Source organism: Salvelinus namaycush, chromosome 12 (assembly GCF_016432855.1).
Source record: "Salvelinus namaycush isolate Seneca chromosome 12, SaNama_1.0, whole genome shotgun sequence".
NCBI lineage: Eukaryota > Metazoa > Chordata > Actinopteri > Salmoniformes > Salmonidae > Salvelinus > Salvelinus namaycush.
In genome coordinates this window covers 24,141,356-24,158,034 of record NC_052318.1, presented here as the reverse complement: position 1 = coordinate 24,158,034, position 16,679 = coordinate 24,141,356, and the positions used below count along the sequence as shown (strand labels likewise).

The following is a 16,679-nucleotide window of genomic DNA, read 5'->3' as shown; positions in this document are numbered from 1 at the left end:
CACTGAGCCAATCACGGTGCAACTAGAGAAGATTACCAACGCCTACAGAAAGCAGAGCTAGGCTGAAACACCTGTATTTTGGAGCTGCCTTACTCAAGAAAGCAAGAAAGAGACCATGTTTGTATGAGGCTTTATTCACTCAATAAATGTGTTTTTATATTGTTAACCAACTGATATGTGGACACTAATTATTACCAAAATAACATGCAAAAAACAGGCAACAAAAAAAACAGGTGAGGCTCTCACCTGCCCTGAATGACAGATCGCCACTGCTCGTCTCGAGATTTATGACAAATGAGGGAGGCTGACGGATTCCTTCTTTCTCTCTCTCTAAACCAGATGCCTGCAATGTGTCTTCTGTAAAATCTCCATCTAATTATTTTGTGCGTGTGTGTTTTGGGAGCAGCTGCTGTCAATGTTGCTGAAGAACAATCACGCTCTAATTCGATGCCAAAAAGCTCTTAGCCAGACTTTGGCTTGACACAAAAAATGAACAGGACAATTTCATCAGGGTGCTCTAGTGCATAAATACATTATTAGTTTTCATGTAAAGCACTATTTGATGTGAGAGCTGAAAAATGAGTGGAATTGATCATTCGGAAACAGAGCATCTCATCAGTCTTTTGTGAGATGCAGAAATTGTAGGCCTGATTACAGTTGTCTCATTAATCCTGAACAACTGCAAGATTGCACTAACATTGTAATTACATTGTAGTTATTAAGATGTGAATGGAAAACCACGCTTGATCCAGTACAACTCTGCGACGCTGTGGTAGTCCATTAGGACTGAGGCACTTTGGGTGAGGGAACAGATGAGCCCCCCTCTTCCTGTTGCATTATGAATGAGGAGATGTAGTCAAGTGTGAAACATGCAAATGTCTCCCCTGCTCTTCTGATGTCCAATCCGGTCGCACAGCAGTGCTCATTAACGCAGCTGTCAGTTGCAGCGCTTCCAACACCACACACTGTTACTCCAGCACTGTACAGAAGCAAACTGTGTGTGTGTGTGCGCGCGCTCGCGAATGCATTTCTTGGAGGAATCCGGATGTACGCATGGTTGTTTACAGCTGTGTGAGACGTGCCTGTTTAATTAAGTTTAGGAGAGCTCTCCTCTCAATTACTGTCCATCAGCCCTCCCAGTGGGGGTACCGGGGGCAGCAGGAGACAAGAGAGTGGAGGGAATGGGGAAGGAGGAGGCTTAGGCTCAATCCCAATACACAAACCCCCACCCCACTCCTAGCCCTCCCCCTCTGTTTTGCGCGATCCCGCAAGCCCCATCAAGTCGGAGTGGTATCCCAATTCAACTTTGAGCGAGGTGTAGTGCCTTTTCAGCCTTCTAGTCTGCCCTCCAAACGAAGCGAATTGAGACGCAGACTTTCTATCAAGTGTTTCCCAAAACTCCCATGAAGCTCTATGAACCAACCCTGGCGAGTTTCTAGAATAATGGCTGACAAAAGTACTAGGATGGAAGCAAATGTAAGTAAAACTTAATATGAATCATGCGACAACAAAAAAATACAGTTGAGGCATGTTTGTAGTCAAACAATTATGCATATTTTTGTCATAAGTTAATTTACAAAAATAGCTATTTACAAGCTGACATTAGCCAGATAGCTATACATTTAGTAATACGTGTTGTTTAATGTTTTAGGGACTCTAGCAAACCAGGCTGTCATCTTGTGAAACCCAGTGGATGTAAATAATCTAGCTAAAGCATCATCTGCAAATTGTATAAAATATTTTGTATGCATGCCTTATAGTTCATAAAAAAATCTAAGTCAATCACTTGTCATTGTTCTTTATTGTAGTAATTTTAATGTTAGAGATTGCAGATATTTGTCAGGCAATAAAGCTGAAGTAATGTAGCTAACTTTTTTCTTGCTTAGTGGAGGATAAAAATACCAGTATGCTTATGGATGCGTAGCTATGCAGCCGATCTGTTTATTGACCCTAAAACGTTTGGTGTATATATATATATATATATATATATATATATATATATACACACACACACACACATCTCAGAACAAGAGTTTTAATTGCTTCCACTGGTTAATCATGAATCCTCAAGAAATTGCAGAAAATTACTGCGTGAAGGAAATGCAACTTTTACATGTCAAACCGCTATTATGGAATGAAAGTCCTGCTTCAGTACTACTCCACATTGAACTACAGCCAGAGGATGGGCACATTACGAGCACATTGTTGTTTTGCAGTTCTCATTTGTTGCTCATATGGTAAGTACGTATTTGTTGCATGAGAAATACAAGGAAAGTTATTACTGCCGCCAGTACAGGGCATTGTGAAAACACAAGGGTCGTCGTCAATGAATTGCGTGGTATAGGCAATGCCTTGGTGGCTTCTACTGATCGTGAGTGATGCAGCGATGTCCAATTTCATAGGGTTATTTATTATTTCTCCCTACCATTAGTTGATCCGTTTGGAGGAACATTCCCCCACCGAGAGACACTCAGGGCTAAGGGGGGTATTGGACGGGGAGGCCTAAGGGGGGCATTGGGATTGAAACCAAGTCATGGCCCTCCTCTATCCATCCATCCCTCTATTGTTACCAGTGGCGTGTATTCATTGATGCCAAGGGAAGAAAATAATTTATATTTAGGCTCTCTGCGTTTCATAATTTTACTTCTATTCGCAAGAGGGTGAATGTACACTACCGTTCAAAAGTTTGGGGTCACTTAGAAATGTCCTAGTTTTTGAAAGAAAAGCACATTTTTTGTCCATTAAAATAATTTTTTTTGATCAGAAATAGTGTAGACATTGTTAATGTTGCAAATTACTATTGTAGCTGGAAACGGCAGATTTTTTTTTAATGGAATATCTACATATGCGTACAGAGGCCCATTATCAGCAACCATCACTCCTGTGTTCCTTAGACTAGTTGAGTATCTGGAGCATCAGCATTTGTGGGTTTCATTACAGGCTCAAAATGGCCAGAAACAAAGGATTTTCTTCTGAAACTCATCAGTCTATTCTTGTTCTGAGAAATTAAGGCTATTTCATGCGAGAAATTGCCAAGAAACTGAAGATCTCGTACAACGCTGTGTACTACTCCCTTCACAGAACAGCGCAAACTGGCTCTAACCAGAATAGAAAGAGGCCCCGGTGCACAACTGAGCAAGAGGACAAGTACATTAGAGTGTCTAGTTGGAGAAACAGACGCCTCACAAGTCCTCAACTGGCAGCTTCATTAAATAGTACCCGCAAAACACCAGTCTCAACGTCAACAGTGAAGAGGCAACACCAGGATGCTGGCCTTCACTCCTATCAAATCCCATTGAGAGCATAGATCAGACAGAAAAACCTGAATTATTGCATCTCATTGTGTTGTTGTCCTCCAGTGGCCAGCTAGCTAAAATTGGCCCTTTCCTAAATTCTCCAGGAATGGAGATAGGGATTTGGACTTCTGTTTTTCCTGGTTTTACTTAATTCTCCGGACTGGCCAAAGATTATAACAGCGATTCTGATCCAACCAATAATTCAGAACTTGTTGTGCCTCTGGCCTGATAGGATGGAAGTTCAATATGTAGCTAGATGTACAGTCGTGGCCAAAAGTTTTGAGAATGACACAAATATAAATTTTCAAGGGCCTCCCGGGTGGCGCAGTGGTCTAAGGCACTGCATCGCAGTGCTAGCTGTGCCAACAGAGACTCTGGGTTCGAGCCCAGGCTCTGTCGCAGCCGGCCGCGACCGGGAGGTCCATGGGGCGACGCACAATTGGCCTAGCCTCGTCCGGGTTATGGAGGGTTTGGCCGGTAGGGATATCCTTGTCTCATCGCGCACTAGCGACTCCTGTGGCGGACCGGCGCGCTGTGTTAAGAAGCAGTGCGGCTTGGTTGGGTTGTGTTTCGGAGGACGTATGGCTCTCGACCTTTGTCTCTCCCGAGCCCGTACGGGAGTTGTAGCGATGAGACAAGACAGTAACTACTAACAATTGGATACCACCAAATTGGGGATACATTTTATTTTCACAAAGTCTGCTGCCTCAGTTTGTATGCTGGCAATTTGCATATACTCCAGAATGTTATGAAGAGTGATCAGATGAATTGCAATTAATTGCAAAGTCCCTCTTTGCCATGCAAATGAACTGAATCCCCCAAAAACATTTCCACTGCATTTCAGCCCTGCCACAAAAGGACCAGCTGACATCATGTCAGTGATTATCTCGTTAACACAGGTGTGAGTGTTGACGAGGACAAGGCTGGAGATCACTCTGTCATGCTGATTGAGTTTCAATAACAGACTGGAAGCTTCAAAAGGAGGGTAGTCCTTGGAATCATTGTTCTTCCTCTGTCAACCCAGGTTACCTGCAGGGAAACACGTGCCGTCATCATTGCTTTGCACAAAAAGGGCTTCACAGGCAAGGATATTGCTGCCAGTAAGATTGCACCTCAATCAAAAGCTTGTCCGGAGAAGACAAGGTGAGCGCCCCAACATCAGTCCTGTGTCATGCCAACAGTAAAGCATCCTGAGACCATTCATGTGTGAGGTTGCTTCTCAGCCAAGGGAGTGGGCTCACTCACAATTTTGCCTAAGAACACAGCCATGAATAAAGAATGGTACCAACACATCCTCCGAGAGCAACTTCTCCCAACCATCCAGGAACAGTTTGGTGACGAACAATGCCTTTTCCAGCATGATGGAGCACCTTGCCATAAGGCAAAAGTGATAACTAAGTGTCTCGGGGAACAAAACATTGATATTTTGGGTCCATGGCCAGGAAACTCCCCAGACCTTAATCCCATTGAGAACGTGTGGTCAATCCTCAAGAGGCGGGTGGACAAACAAAAACCCACAAACTCCAAGCATTGATTATGCAAGAATGGGCTGCCATCAGTCAGGATGTGGCCCAGAAGATAATTGACAGCATGCCAGGGCGGATTGCAGAGGTCTTGAAAAAGAAGGGTCAATAACTCTTTGCATCAACTTCATGTAACTGTCAATAAAAGCCTTTGACACTTATGAAATGCTTGTAATTATACTTCAGTATTCCATAGTAACATTTGACAAAAATATCTAAAGACACTGAAGTAGCAAACTTTGTGGAAATTAATATTTGTGTCATTCTCAAAACTTTTGGCCACGACTGTAGAAGGCTAATGTTAACTAGCTAACGTTGCCCATGAATGCAAGTTAGGCTACCGAGCAAGCATTTTAGCCAGTTAGCCCAGGACAACAAAAAATAAAAGCATGTAATGTATGACAGAGTGATAGACCGTTTCGTCAACACGAAAGAGAGGAGGATGGCATTGGTGTAGGGTGAGTCAACATGCATGCACACATGCAAACAGAAATCCACATCATATTTAGCTTATGTTGATTGGACTAAATTGTTGAAGTTGAAATGGTGTTTGAATAGTGGAGGCAGCTTCTGTTTTCTTAAGTCTCTGTGGTTCTAAATCAATAGATGTTTAGTGGTCCGAAAATGTCGGAAACATTAACTTGCTTGACCATGCTGTAGGTCATGTAACTATCTGTTACTGTACATGCAATATGCTTTGTGGACTTCACTGGACAGAGGTTGCTATCCGGTTTTGTGATAAAACAAAAAAGTGTGGTTGAATTTATTCTGCTACTAGGACTTCTGATTGTCTCTGCCTTTATGCCTATATTTCACAGTCGCAAGGCATATGAATTAACAGGTTGTAGAGCAAACAATGCAATTATCACAAGACATAGGTTGTAATATGGCATTGGGGGGGGTTGACTTCCCCTGTGATTTTATCCATGCACCCCTAATGATTGTTACCCATCCTCAAGACGGCCTCTACAGCCGTTCCAACATAACTAGTTGTCAGGCAGTAAGTAATGTCTATCTTTAGCCACCACAGTATATGTGTTGAATTATGCATTGCATATATTGCATAGGCTCCTCCTGTGGTTATTTTTTCTTTATAATGACATGGTGGAATTGTGAGGACAAATGAGCCTGCTGACATGTATGCCTGCATCCATTTTGTTCCTCTCTCTCCCACTCCCTTGTCAACAGCCATCATTAAGGGGTGTAAGGAACACCTGACAAGCTGCTCAGTTCACCCAGCTTCAAAGTGCCTTGTCAGATGAGGAGATGGTGACGGCTTCAAACACAAGCCGACTGGGTTTGCAACGCCGAGCTGCTTTCATCATTAGCATTGTTAATAAAAGGTTATTAGTCAGCTGCTCTGACACACACACACACACACACACACACACACACACACACACACACACACACACACACACACACACACACACACACACACACACACACACACTTCCCAGGAAGTGCACTGCTGTAGCGGGACAGAGGTGGCCACTCGTTAACAATAACTGAGTGAGGTCTGCGTCCTACTTTGCTTCCGACAGTGCTGCTTCCAGCATATTCTGTCAATCACAGAGTAGGTACAAATTCAAATGAAGGTCAATGGTCTTACTAGTGTTTGATGGTTGGATAATGATCAACTGTTATATTTGATGGCTCCATAAGTACATGATCTTTGTGTACATTGTTTCAGAAATCCAGACAGACAATAAGCGCAGGCTTCCTGTGCGCAAAGCCAAAGCATTCCTGTCACTTGAATGTTTTTGAATCGTGACAATCATACCCTACTTTTTTTGGTTAAATTCAAAAGTGAGTTCTCATTAAATGTGACATATACGATAGCGAGCGCAGTCCCATTTCGGTGTCGTGATTCCTTTATCCTCCAGAAGTATCATTACGTGTCAGCCATGACAGGTTGAGAGGAGGGTTGCGTCTCATCCACACACTGAGCCGGCTGACGCTGGCCCGGGTGTACCTTGTCACAATGCCCCCCCCCCCCCCCCCCCCCCCCACATAAGTGTGAAACCTAGCTGATTTCTCTACCTTTCAAATGTGTGCCTATAATCTCTCAGGCAGGGATGGGAATGTGACAAAATCGTATTCACACTGGCGTCATTGCAAACGTACACACACACACACACAAATCCACATCTGCGTTCATTTCCACCATTTCGAATACACACACAGGGAGAGCAGCAAAGGGGATCTCCACCTCTCTCCCAGGCCTATTATTAGATCTTCAACAGAGACAAAATAATCACACATTCAGCTGAAACACAACAGGAGCTGATGCTTGCAGCACAGTGTGTAAGAATGTGTCTCACTTTGTGCCATATTAAGACATTGCTCTCCTTTAAAAATACTATCATTAGAGCTGCAGGAATGACACAGTGGAAAACAAATAATCAAACTATGATAACTTTATAGAGAGGGAACCGGGAAACACTGCAAATATCCACAAATGGAAATTGTTTTTGTGTAATAAATGCATAATATGTGAGTTCTCATTAGATAAACGTAGGCTTATCCATGGGGTCAATTACATTTAATATCTGTCAATATATAAACACCAGGCCTACTGTCTGTTCTGGTAGTATAGGCTCTGGCAGCATCCAGAGCTGTGTGCAAATTTGAATAAAACAAACAGTCATAGACAATAAGCTCTTTGTGCAAAGCAGATCTAGCAGACTGATACTGCTACAACAACTCATCTCAACGCTTCAGTCTCTTCCCAAACATTCGGAATGGGTGGCATTGGCACAACAAGATTAGGTCTTTGAAATGGGGCAGGGAGTGAACATCAAAATACTGTTGTATGATATGGAATAGCTTCAGTAAACTACTGACACGAAACCGAACACAGCACTTCCAATTCAGCATTGAGTTCCCTAGCTCTATGTAAAGTAAACACAGAGCAAACATAATACATTGAAAGCTCATATTTACAAGGTCAAGTATTCATTATTTCCAAACACTTGGGTGCCTTTAATAGTGGCAATTAAATGGCTCTATTTTAGACTGGGCTATGTTTGCTTCTTGTTGTGTCGTTTATTGTTGGTGTCAAAATTACAAGCATCAATTTGCAATCATCCTCGACATGCTTGAGAAATTCACAATTGTCTTTTCGGTCTCTTCGGTGGTTTGATGTACTATTTATGTATGCGAGTGTGACGTAATATATCTAAAAATGCTCAAACATGACCACACACATTTTGCTTTGAATTGAATTTATTGTGGAGCCCGCGCCCACGAGCGCAGGTGAGCTAAAGATGGTTGCGAATACACAGAAATTGAGTTTAAAAAAAAGGCAAATCAGGAAATAGTGAACAAAGTGTGTATAGTGTCACCTCCATACTGTTGTCATGCCTGTACGACTAAACTGTATGAATCGGAAAGTCTGCTATGGTTAATATGAGGAATCCAATAGTTCCTAACTACGAATGAAATGACGTCGTGCGACGCAAAAAGAGAGGGTGAATTCACATTAACGGTACCTCGAATAACTTGGATGCACGAATGGAAGGAGAGGAACCGACGTACAGCTGAAATATATTTGAAGTTCGTCTTTCCTCTCTTACATATGTCACAACATAAGCCATCCAATGACGTCAGCGGCAACATGGGAGATGACGATGTCAGGACATTGCAAGTGGCTTCACAGGCCACCCGGCAAAACTGACCGGAGAGCAATTATGTAGCAACCAAATTGCTCACAGAATGTAAAACACTGCAGGCTATCGGTAGCTTATATTTTATATTAACTGTGTTTCCGTAAATCAGTCATAGCAAATTATTGTAAAATAGACTACAGCCAACACAATTATAGTGTACGTTCACTTAGGTTGACTCCAAATTCCTGACCTATTCTAGTTGAAACTGGTAATGCAAAAAGGCAAACCACAAACCGTTCGTTTAAGCTTCATACAAAACAATTTATAAAATCAAATCGGTACTTACTATTTGCACAGGTGCTGAAGACACATATCGAGGCATTCCCCTTCCACTTCGTCCGCCGAGGTGAGGTCCGATAAAGGGCGCATTGGGACAGGGTCGTTCTCCTGGAGTGGTGGCCTCATCTCTCGGAGGAAGAGCTCCAAGAACCTTCGGAAGGTTTTCTCCTCTGTTGCAGAGCCGGCCATCACTTCTCATTCCTGGACAGACAAGAGACAGCAGTAGCCGGGCAAGAAGACTACTTCAAATCGCTGGCTGGACAGCTCCCCACTGGTGTCTGTTGGGAACGCGCGCGCGTAAACAAGGCTTTCGCTCAATCACAGAAGAGGGTGGGTGGATGATGATAACGTATAGGAAATGGGAGGGAATTTTTTGATAAAAGGGAGGACGCGTCAGGTTTGGGAACGCGCACGTACAAGAGTCACCGCGAAAATAAGATCAAAGTGATGAATTTTTGTATGGAGGTCAATGAGTGTCGAATTTGTTAAACAAACAATTACTAATTTGCTACGTGAAGCTTATTTGATCGGATAGAAGTGTCGTAATGGTTAGGTTGTTACGATTGCACTGATATAAGTGGATGCACGTGTCATTTCGGCAACTTGGGAAAAAAACGAATTTATATCGGCCTTTTGTTCACACTCGTATATACCCTCTCATTGGCTAGAATTGTCCCACCTGATCTCGCCTCCCGCCTGACTTCCATCTTTGAGGACATGCAGTTCCATTGTAAGAGTGGTCACACGATTTACTTGTCAATATAATAGATACTAGTTGGATTAAATAAACCACATGCTTTAAAATAAGCTTTAAAGGTGGGCAAATTGCCTTCACTGTGCAGTAACTAACAACAAATATCATTAGCATACAGTGCAGTCGGAAAGTATTCAGACCCCTTGACTTTTTCCACATTTTGTTATGTTACAGCCTTATTCTAAAATGGATTACATTGTTCTCCCCCTAAATCTACACACAATACCCCATAATGACAAAGAAAAAACAGTTTAGAATATTTTTCTAATGTATTACAAATAAAAAACAGAAATATCACGTTTACATAAGTATTCAGACCGTTTACTCAGTACTTTGTTGAAGCACCTTTGGCAGCAATTACAGCCTCGAGTCTTGGCACACCTGTATTTGTGGAGTTTTTCCCATTCTTCTCTGCAGATCCTCTTAAGCTCTGTCAGGTTGGATAAGAAACGTCGCTGCACAGATATGTTCAGGTCTCCAGAGATGTTCGATCAGGTTCAAGTCTGGGCGGGACACTCAGACTTGCCCCGAAGCCACTCCTGCGTTGTCTTGGCTGTGTGCCTAGGGTCGTTGTCCTGTTGAAAAGGTGAACCTTCACTCCAGTCTAAGGTCTTGAGCAGGTTTTCGTCAAGGATCTCTACTTTGCTCCGTTCATCTTTCCCTCGATCCTGACTAGTCTCCCAGTCCCTGCCGCTGAAAAACATACCCACAGCATGATACTGCCACCACCATTCTTCACCGTAGGGATGGTGCCAGGTTTCCTCCAGAAGTGACGCTTGGCATTCAGGTCAAAGAGTTCAATCTTGGTTTCATCAGATTAGAGAGTCTTGTTACTCATGGTCTGAGAGTCCTTTAGGTGCAAGAGGGCTGTCATGTGCCTTTTACTTTGGGCTCCTTAGTGGCACAGCGGTCTAAGGCACTGCATATCAGTGCTAGAGGCGTCACTACAGACCCTAGTTTGATCCCTGGTTCGAACCAGCTGTGATTGGGAGTTGTTGGGTGGTCCTTTGACACAGACACAGGAACCTTGGTATGAAACTCTTTAGTAATAAAATGCAATTGCAGACAGAGATTCACATACAGAGTACCTCAGTAGTCTATAGTAAAGATATGTGTTGCGAAACAGGAGACCACACTCTTTATACAACCTACTGTCAATCATATCTTAACATTGTTGCATTGGATTAGATACAAAGTATCGAAGATGAGAAAAACATGTCTAGACTGTGGTTTCTCACTCTACTATCTCGGCCTTGAGCCTGCGTAACTATCAGCAGTTGCAGACAATTCTCAGCCTGAGAACTAAAGCAGTACATCTCCATTTACCCAGTACTTTTCCATCATTGCACATTGCAAGGTGAACCTGTCAATAAGGACTAAACAGTACTTTTTCCTTTCTTTTTGCAAGATCTATAAAATCCATGGCAAGATGGACAAAGAGTCCTCTTGGCGTAGGGAAATTACCTGGTTTCAGAGGTGTTCCTTTGGCAATGTTAATTTGCATGCACGTAGCACATTGAAACAGAAACTGTTTCACATGCTGAGTCAAATTTGGACAAAACCAATCCAAAGAAATGGCCTCTATCATATCCCCCCTTGACAAATGGGCCATACCATGGGCCATACCATGGGCCACTTGGCATACAGAGGTGATAAGACAAGCTGGCAGACACGGTCTGCCAGACAGAGTCTGTCTCCAAATTTTAGAAACGGGGTCAAGTTTACAACCCCACTGTTGCCATACCAAATGAAAACCAACATCCAAAGCCTGTTTAGATGTCAAATCAGTGTCTTTCCCAACAGTAGCAGAGAAGAACATCGAGTGGCCATGACACTTTGAGGCAGCCAATTTAGCAGCCTCATCTGCCATGGCGTTACCCATTCTCACAAAATATTTCCCCCCCCAGTGTGAGCAGCAACCTTCACAATAGCCAAAGCATAGTGCAACATCATAGCCTCCAAGAGATCTAAAACCATAGTTCTATTACGAATAGGACTTCCACAAGCATTGTGAAAACCCCTACTCCTCCAGACACCACACCAGGAGAGACAAACCCCTATTGCATAAGCAGAATCAGAGAAGATTGTAACCCTTTTCCCTTCTCCCATTTTACAGGCAGTGGTTAGTGCCAAAAGTTCAGCCTGTTGAGCTGAGAAAGTATCTGGTAATGGTTGTTGTATGTGAGTGGTTCTATCAATTGTCTCAATACCAAACCCTGCATGTTTCATCCCTGTAGTTTGATCTATATATGCAAAACCGTCAGGGCAGTGTCAGAGGTCAGGCTGGTGCACCTAAGCAAGAACAGTGGGCTCCAATGTCAATTAAGAATGGGTTAGTTCTTCCATGTACCCGAAGTTTGATTATTTGGTCCTTTTCCCCTCCCCCATCTTCGAATATGTACTGGGGACACTGGAGGAAAGGGTCTGGGCCTCTTCATTGCTGATCGTCAGGAAAATAAGAACTGTTGGTGTTCTGATTTCCTTGTGGCCAGACACCACCTCTTCCCCCTCTCTGTGGTTGATTTCCTCCGCGTCCTTGGTGGCCAGGACCAGGCTTGTAACCTCCTTGTGCCTGCTGGGGAGGTCCTCCATAGGTTTGGGGTTGCTGCTGATATCCACCTTGTTGTTGGTATCCTCCTGTTTCCTCCTCTGAAATTTCCTCTCCCTCCAGGTGTTGTAGCCCATCCTTGATATTGAGGATTTTGTGGACATTGGTTCCTCATGTGTCCAAATTGTCCACACCCCCAGCATTGTATAGGTGGCATTCTGGGTGATGGTGGGCCCCATGGTTGTGGGTTCCCATAGGTCTGAGGGGGAAATTGTACAAAGGCACTATGGGCTGTGGTTGCGGCGCATGTCCACTTGGGGGCGCTGTAGGAGCAGGAGTGTTCATCACCATGTCAGGCTCACCTTTTTAGTTTGTCATATTGTCTCCTGTTTTCCTCAGAATCGTCATCCTGCAGTTCCCTCAGTTGTTTGGGTGTTCGCGGACTTCACGCCTTAAGTCTTTCCATTGTTCTTTGAAAACACAGTATTATTTTACTCATTCCAAACTTTGTTCTTCCATCATGTCTGGCAGTTCTCACTGGTGTGTATGGAATCTTTTTCTTACTGCCTGTTTCCCAGTCCTTCTCCGGATCCCAGGGTCCACTACTGCCCTTATATGAACTGCTGGCCATATGCGGAATCTTCCTGTCTTTGTCTGGGTTTCCGAGAGGGCTTGACGAGGACCAGGGGGACCATAATTCTGCCAATTACTGAAACTTTTTTTCTCCATCTAGTTCTCCATTTGTACTCTCACCCTCTTCTACTTCATCTTCTTTCATTAGTTCCCCCTTAATAATTACCTTTGTACCAGTAGCTATCACTTCCACACCTCATTCTTTATCTTCATAAGGTGGGGGAGCTATAGGGTGAAGGGGCTCACACAGGAACATTTGATAAGACTAAGTGTGATGTGATAAGTGACAGTCAAGGGAAGGCAAGCCAGTAAGAAGGTTACCATACTGTCAGCCACTATATTGAGACTAATCCAGGGTCTCTTTTTCCCTTGTTCCGCTTCCCTTTGACTCAACTGTTTCAACTGACTTTGAGCATAAAACGTCTGCCCTTCAGTCCGAATTAGTCCCAATATAGTGGCTGACAATATGGTAACCTTCTTATTACTCTTCTTCTTACTGGCTTGCCTTCCCTTGACTTTGTCACTTCACACTTATCAAATGTTCCTGTGACCGGATATCTGTACTTTTCTTCTTTGTTTGTCCATTTACAAAACACCCAGTACAGGTCGGTTTTCAAGTAGGGATATGTGTCCTGTAAATATTGTTTGGGACTAATATGTTTCATTGGTGTGGGACCCACTGTCTCTGCACTGCCTTTGGTTGAATCTGTCATTTTGTTTTAATCAGGTTCTATGTAATGTGGACTGAGTGACTTATCTGTATGGTACTGTAGAAAAACCCAGTTCTCTCCCCATATACGGGTAGTAGAACCTAACATAGGATGATATACCCAACGCAGTTCTATTTTCTCTAACCCCTCTTCTTCTTTAGTTTCACTACATTCACTAACCACGCTACTGTAAATGGTTCCACATGTGTGGTAAATAACCACAATTGGTTTTTAACTTCAGTACGGGGGTCTCCCTGTCTCCTCTCTTGTGGATGTAATGGAAGAGTAAACTCTCAACATGTCTTTCCCAATACGCAATTCACAAATGTATCTCTTTCTTGTACTAGTCTTAAATACGTGTTGTCTATACCAGTCTAGATTTATTTCAGTACATATAAATTCTTGATATTGACTAGCATATATCCATTCACTGTTATCAAATGCACTCAACTCATACAATTGTCCCACACCAAATCTATAATCCCACCAATTATACATATATCAAAACAAAACCAATGCCTTCCCTCAGGTATGAACACCACACATACAGTTGAAGTCGGAAGTTGACTGTGCCTTTAAACAGCTTGAAAAGTCCTGAAAATTATGTCATGGCTTTAGAAGCTTCTGATAGGATAATTGACATAATTTGAGTCAATTGGAGGTGTACCTGTGGATGTATTTCAAGGCCTACCTTCAAACTCAGTGCCTCTTTGCTTGACATCATGGGAAAATCAAAAGAAATCAGCCAAGACCTCAGAAAAGAAATTGTAGACCTCCACAAGTCTGGTTCACCCTTGGGAGCAATTTCCAAACGCCTGAAGGTACCACGTTCATCTGTACAAACAATAGTATGCAAGTATAAACACCATGGGACCACGCAGCCGCCATACCGCTCAGGAAGGAGACGTCTTCTGTCTCCTAGAGATGAATGTACTTCGGTGCGAAAAGTGCAAATCAATCCCAGAACAACAGCAAAGGACCATGTGAAGATGCTGGAGGAAACAGGTACAAAAGTATCTATATTCACAGTAAAATGAGTCCTATATCGACATGACCTGAAAGGCCACTCAGCAAGGAAGAAGCCACTGCTCCAAAACCGCCATAAAAAAGCCAGACTACGGTTTGCAACTGAACATGGGGAGATAGATCATACTTTTTGGAGAAATGTCCTCTGGTCTGATGAAACAAAAACAGAACTGTTTGGCCATAATGACCAAAAACACCAAAAGAAAGGTGCCCAGGGTCCCTGCTCATCTGCGTCAACGTGCCTTTGGCATGCTGCAAGGGGGCATGAGGACTGCAGATGTGGCCAGGGCAATAAATTGCAATGTCCATACTGTGAGATGCTTATGACAGCGCTACAGGGAGACAGGACGGACAGCTTATCGTCCTCACAGTGGCAGACCACGTATAACAACACCTGCACAGGATCGGTACATCCGAACATCACACCTGCGGGACAGGTACAGGATGGCAACAACAACTGCCCGAGTTACACCAGGAACGCACAATCCCCCCCATCAGTGCTCAGACTGTCCGCAATAGCCTGAGAGAGGCTGGACTGAGGGCTTGTAGGCCTGTTGTAAGGCAGGTCCTCACCAGACATCACCGGCAACAACGTCGCCTATGGGCACAAACCCACCGTCGCTGGACCAGACAGGACTGGCAAAAAGTGCTCTTCACTAACGAGTCGCGGGTTTTGTCTCACCAGGGGTGATGGCCGGATTCGCGTTTATCGTTGAAGGAATGAGCGTGACACGAGGCCTGTACTCTGGAGCGGGACCGATTTGGAGGTGGAGGGTCCGTCATGGTCTGGGGCGGTGTGTCACAGCATCATTGGACTGAGCTTGTTGTCATTGCAGGCAATCTCAACACTGTGCGTTACAGGGAAGACATCCTCCTCCCTCATATGGTACTCTTCCTGCAGGCTCATCCTTACATGACCCTCCATCATGACAATTCCACCAGCCATACTGCTCGTTCTGTACGTGATTTCCTGCAAGACAGGAATGTTAGTGTTCTGCCATGGTCAGCGAAGAGCCCGGATCTCAATCCCATTGAGCACGTCTGGGACCTGTTGGATCGGAGGGTGAGGGCTAGGGCCATTCCCCCCAGAAATCTCTGGGAACTTTCACGTGCCTTGGTGGAAGAGTGCCTTGGTGGAAGGGGTAATATCTCACGGCAAGAACTGGCAAATCTGGTGCAGTCCATGAGGAGGAGATGCACTGCAGTACTTAATGCAGCTGGTGGCCACATCAGATACTGACTGTTACTTTTGATTTTGACACATCTTTCCATTTCTGTTAGTCACATGTCTGTGGAACTTGTTCAGTTTGTCTCAGTTTTTGAATCTCATGCTCATACAAATATTTACACATGTTAAGTTTGCTGAAAATTAACACAATTGACAGTGAAAGGACGTTTCTTTTTTTGCTGAGTTTAAAAGCCTGTTATAGTGTAAAGATAGAATCCTTAATTGAAACAGTAAAAAGCTGAGGAATTGGCTCAGAGAAATGTAACCACTCTCAAATTCATAGACAGTGCCATGGATGCAAAGACTGACAATCCATTATATTACAATTTTAGTTTTAACCATGTTGTGTGTTTGTTTAAATTTACATTGTTTACCAACATTGGAGTAAAACAACCTTATATGTTTGGTTCTGATGGGATGACAGTTTAACTAAACTCACGAGCCATTAATAAATTATACTGAACAAAAATATAAAATGCAACATGCAACAATTTCAAAGATTTTACTGAATTACAGTTCATAAAGAAATCAGTCAATTGAAATAAATTAGGCACAATCTATGGATTTTACATGACTGGGAATAGAGATATGCATCAGATACCAGATACCACCATTTTCCTCATGCAGTGCAACATCTCCTTTGCATAGAGTTGATCAGGCTGTTGATTGTGGCCTATGGAATGTTGTCCGACTCCTCTTCAAATGGCTGTGCAAAGTTGCTGGATATTGGCGGGAACTGGAACACGCCGATGCAGAAGAACTGGGGCATTTTCAACTTTCAGGAATTGTGTACAGATCCTTGCAACATGGGGCCGTCCATTATCATGCTGAAACATGGCACGGGCCTCAGGATCTAGTCACGGTATCTCTGTGCATTCAAATTGCCATCAATAAAATGCAATCATGGTCATTGTCTGCAGCTTATGCCTGGCAATACCATAACTCCACCGCCACCACGGGGCACTCTGTTCACAACGTTGACATCAGCAAACCGCTCATCCACACAACGCC

The 16,679-nt window shown here is 43.5% G+C and overlaps 1 protein-coding gene across 1 annotated transcript in view; it reads right to left on the bottom strand.

Moving 5' to 3' along the window:
* Positions 1-8,958, bottom strand: part of LOC120057446 (protein phosphatase 1E-like) — a 105,093-nt gene extending 96,135 nt beyond the window's left edge. The window contains exon 1 of the mRNA XM_039006063.1: positions 8,777-8,958. Within this exon, the coding sequence (XP_038861991.1) occupies positions 8,777-8,958 (182 nt within the window). The remainder of the gene's footprint in view (positions 1-8,776) is intronic.
* Positions 8,959-16,679: the final 7,721 nt, after the last annotated feature.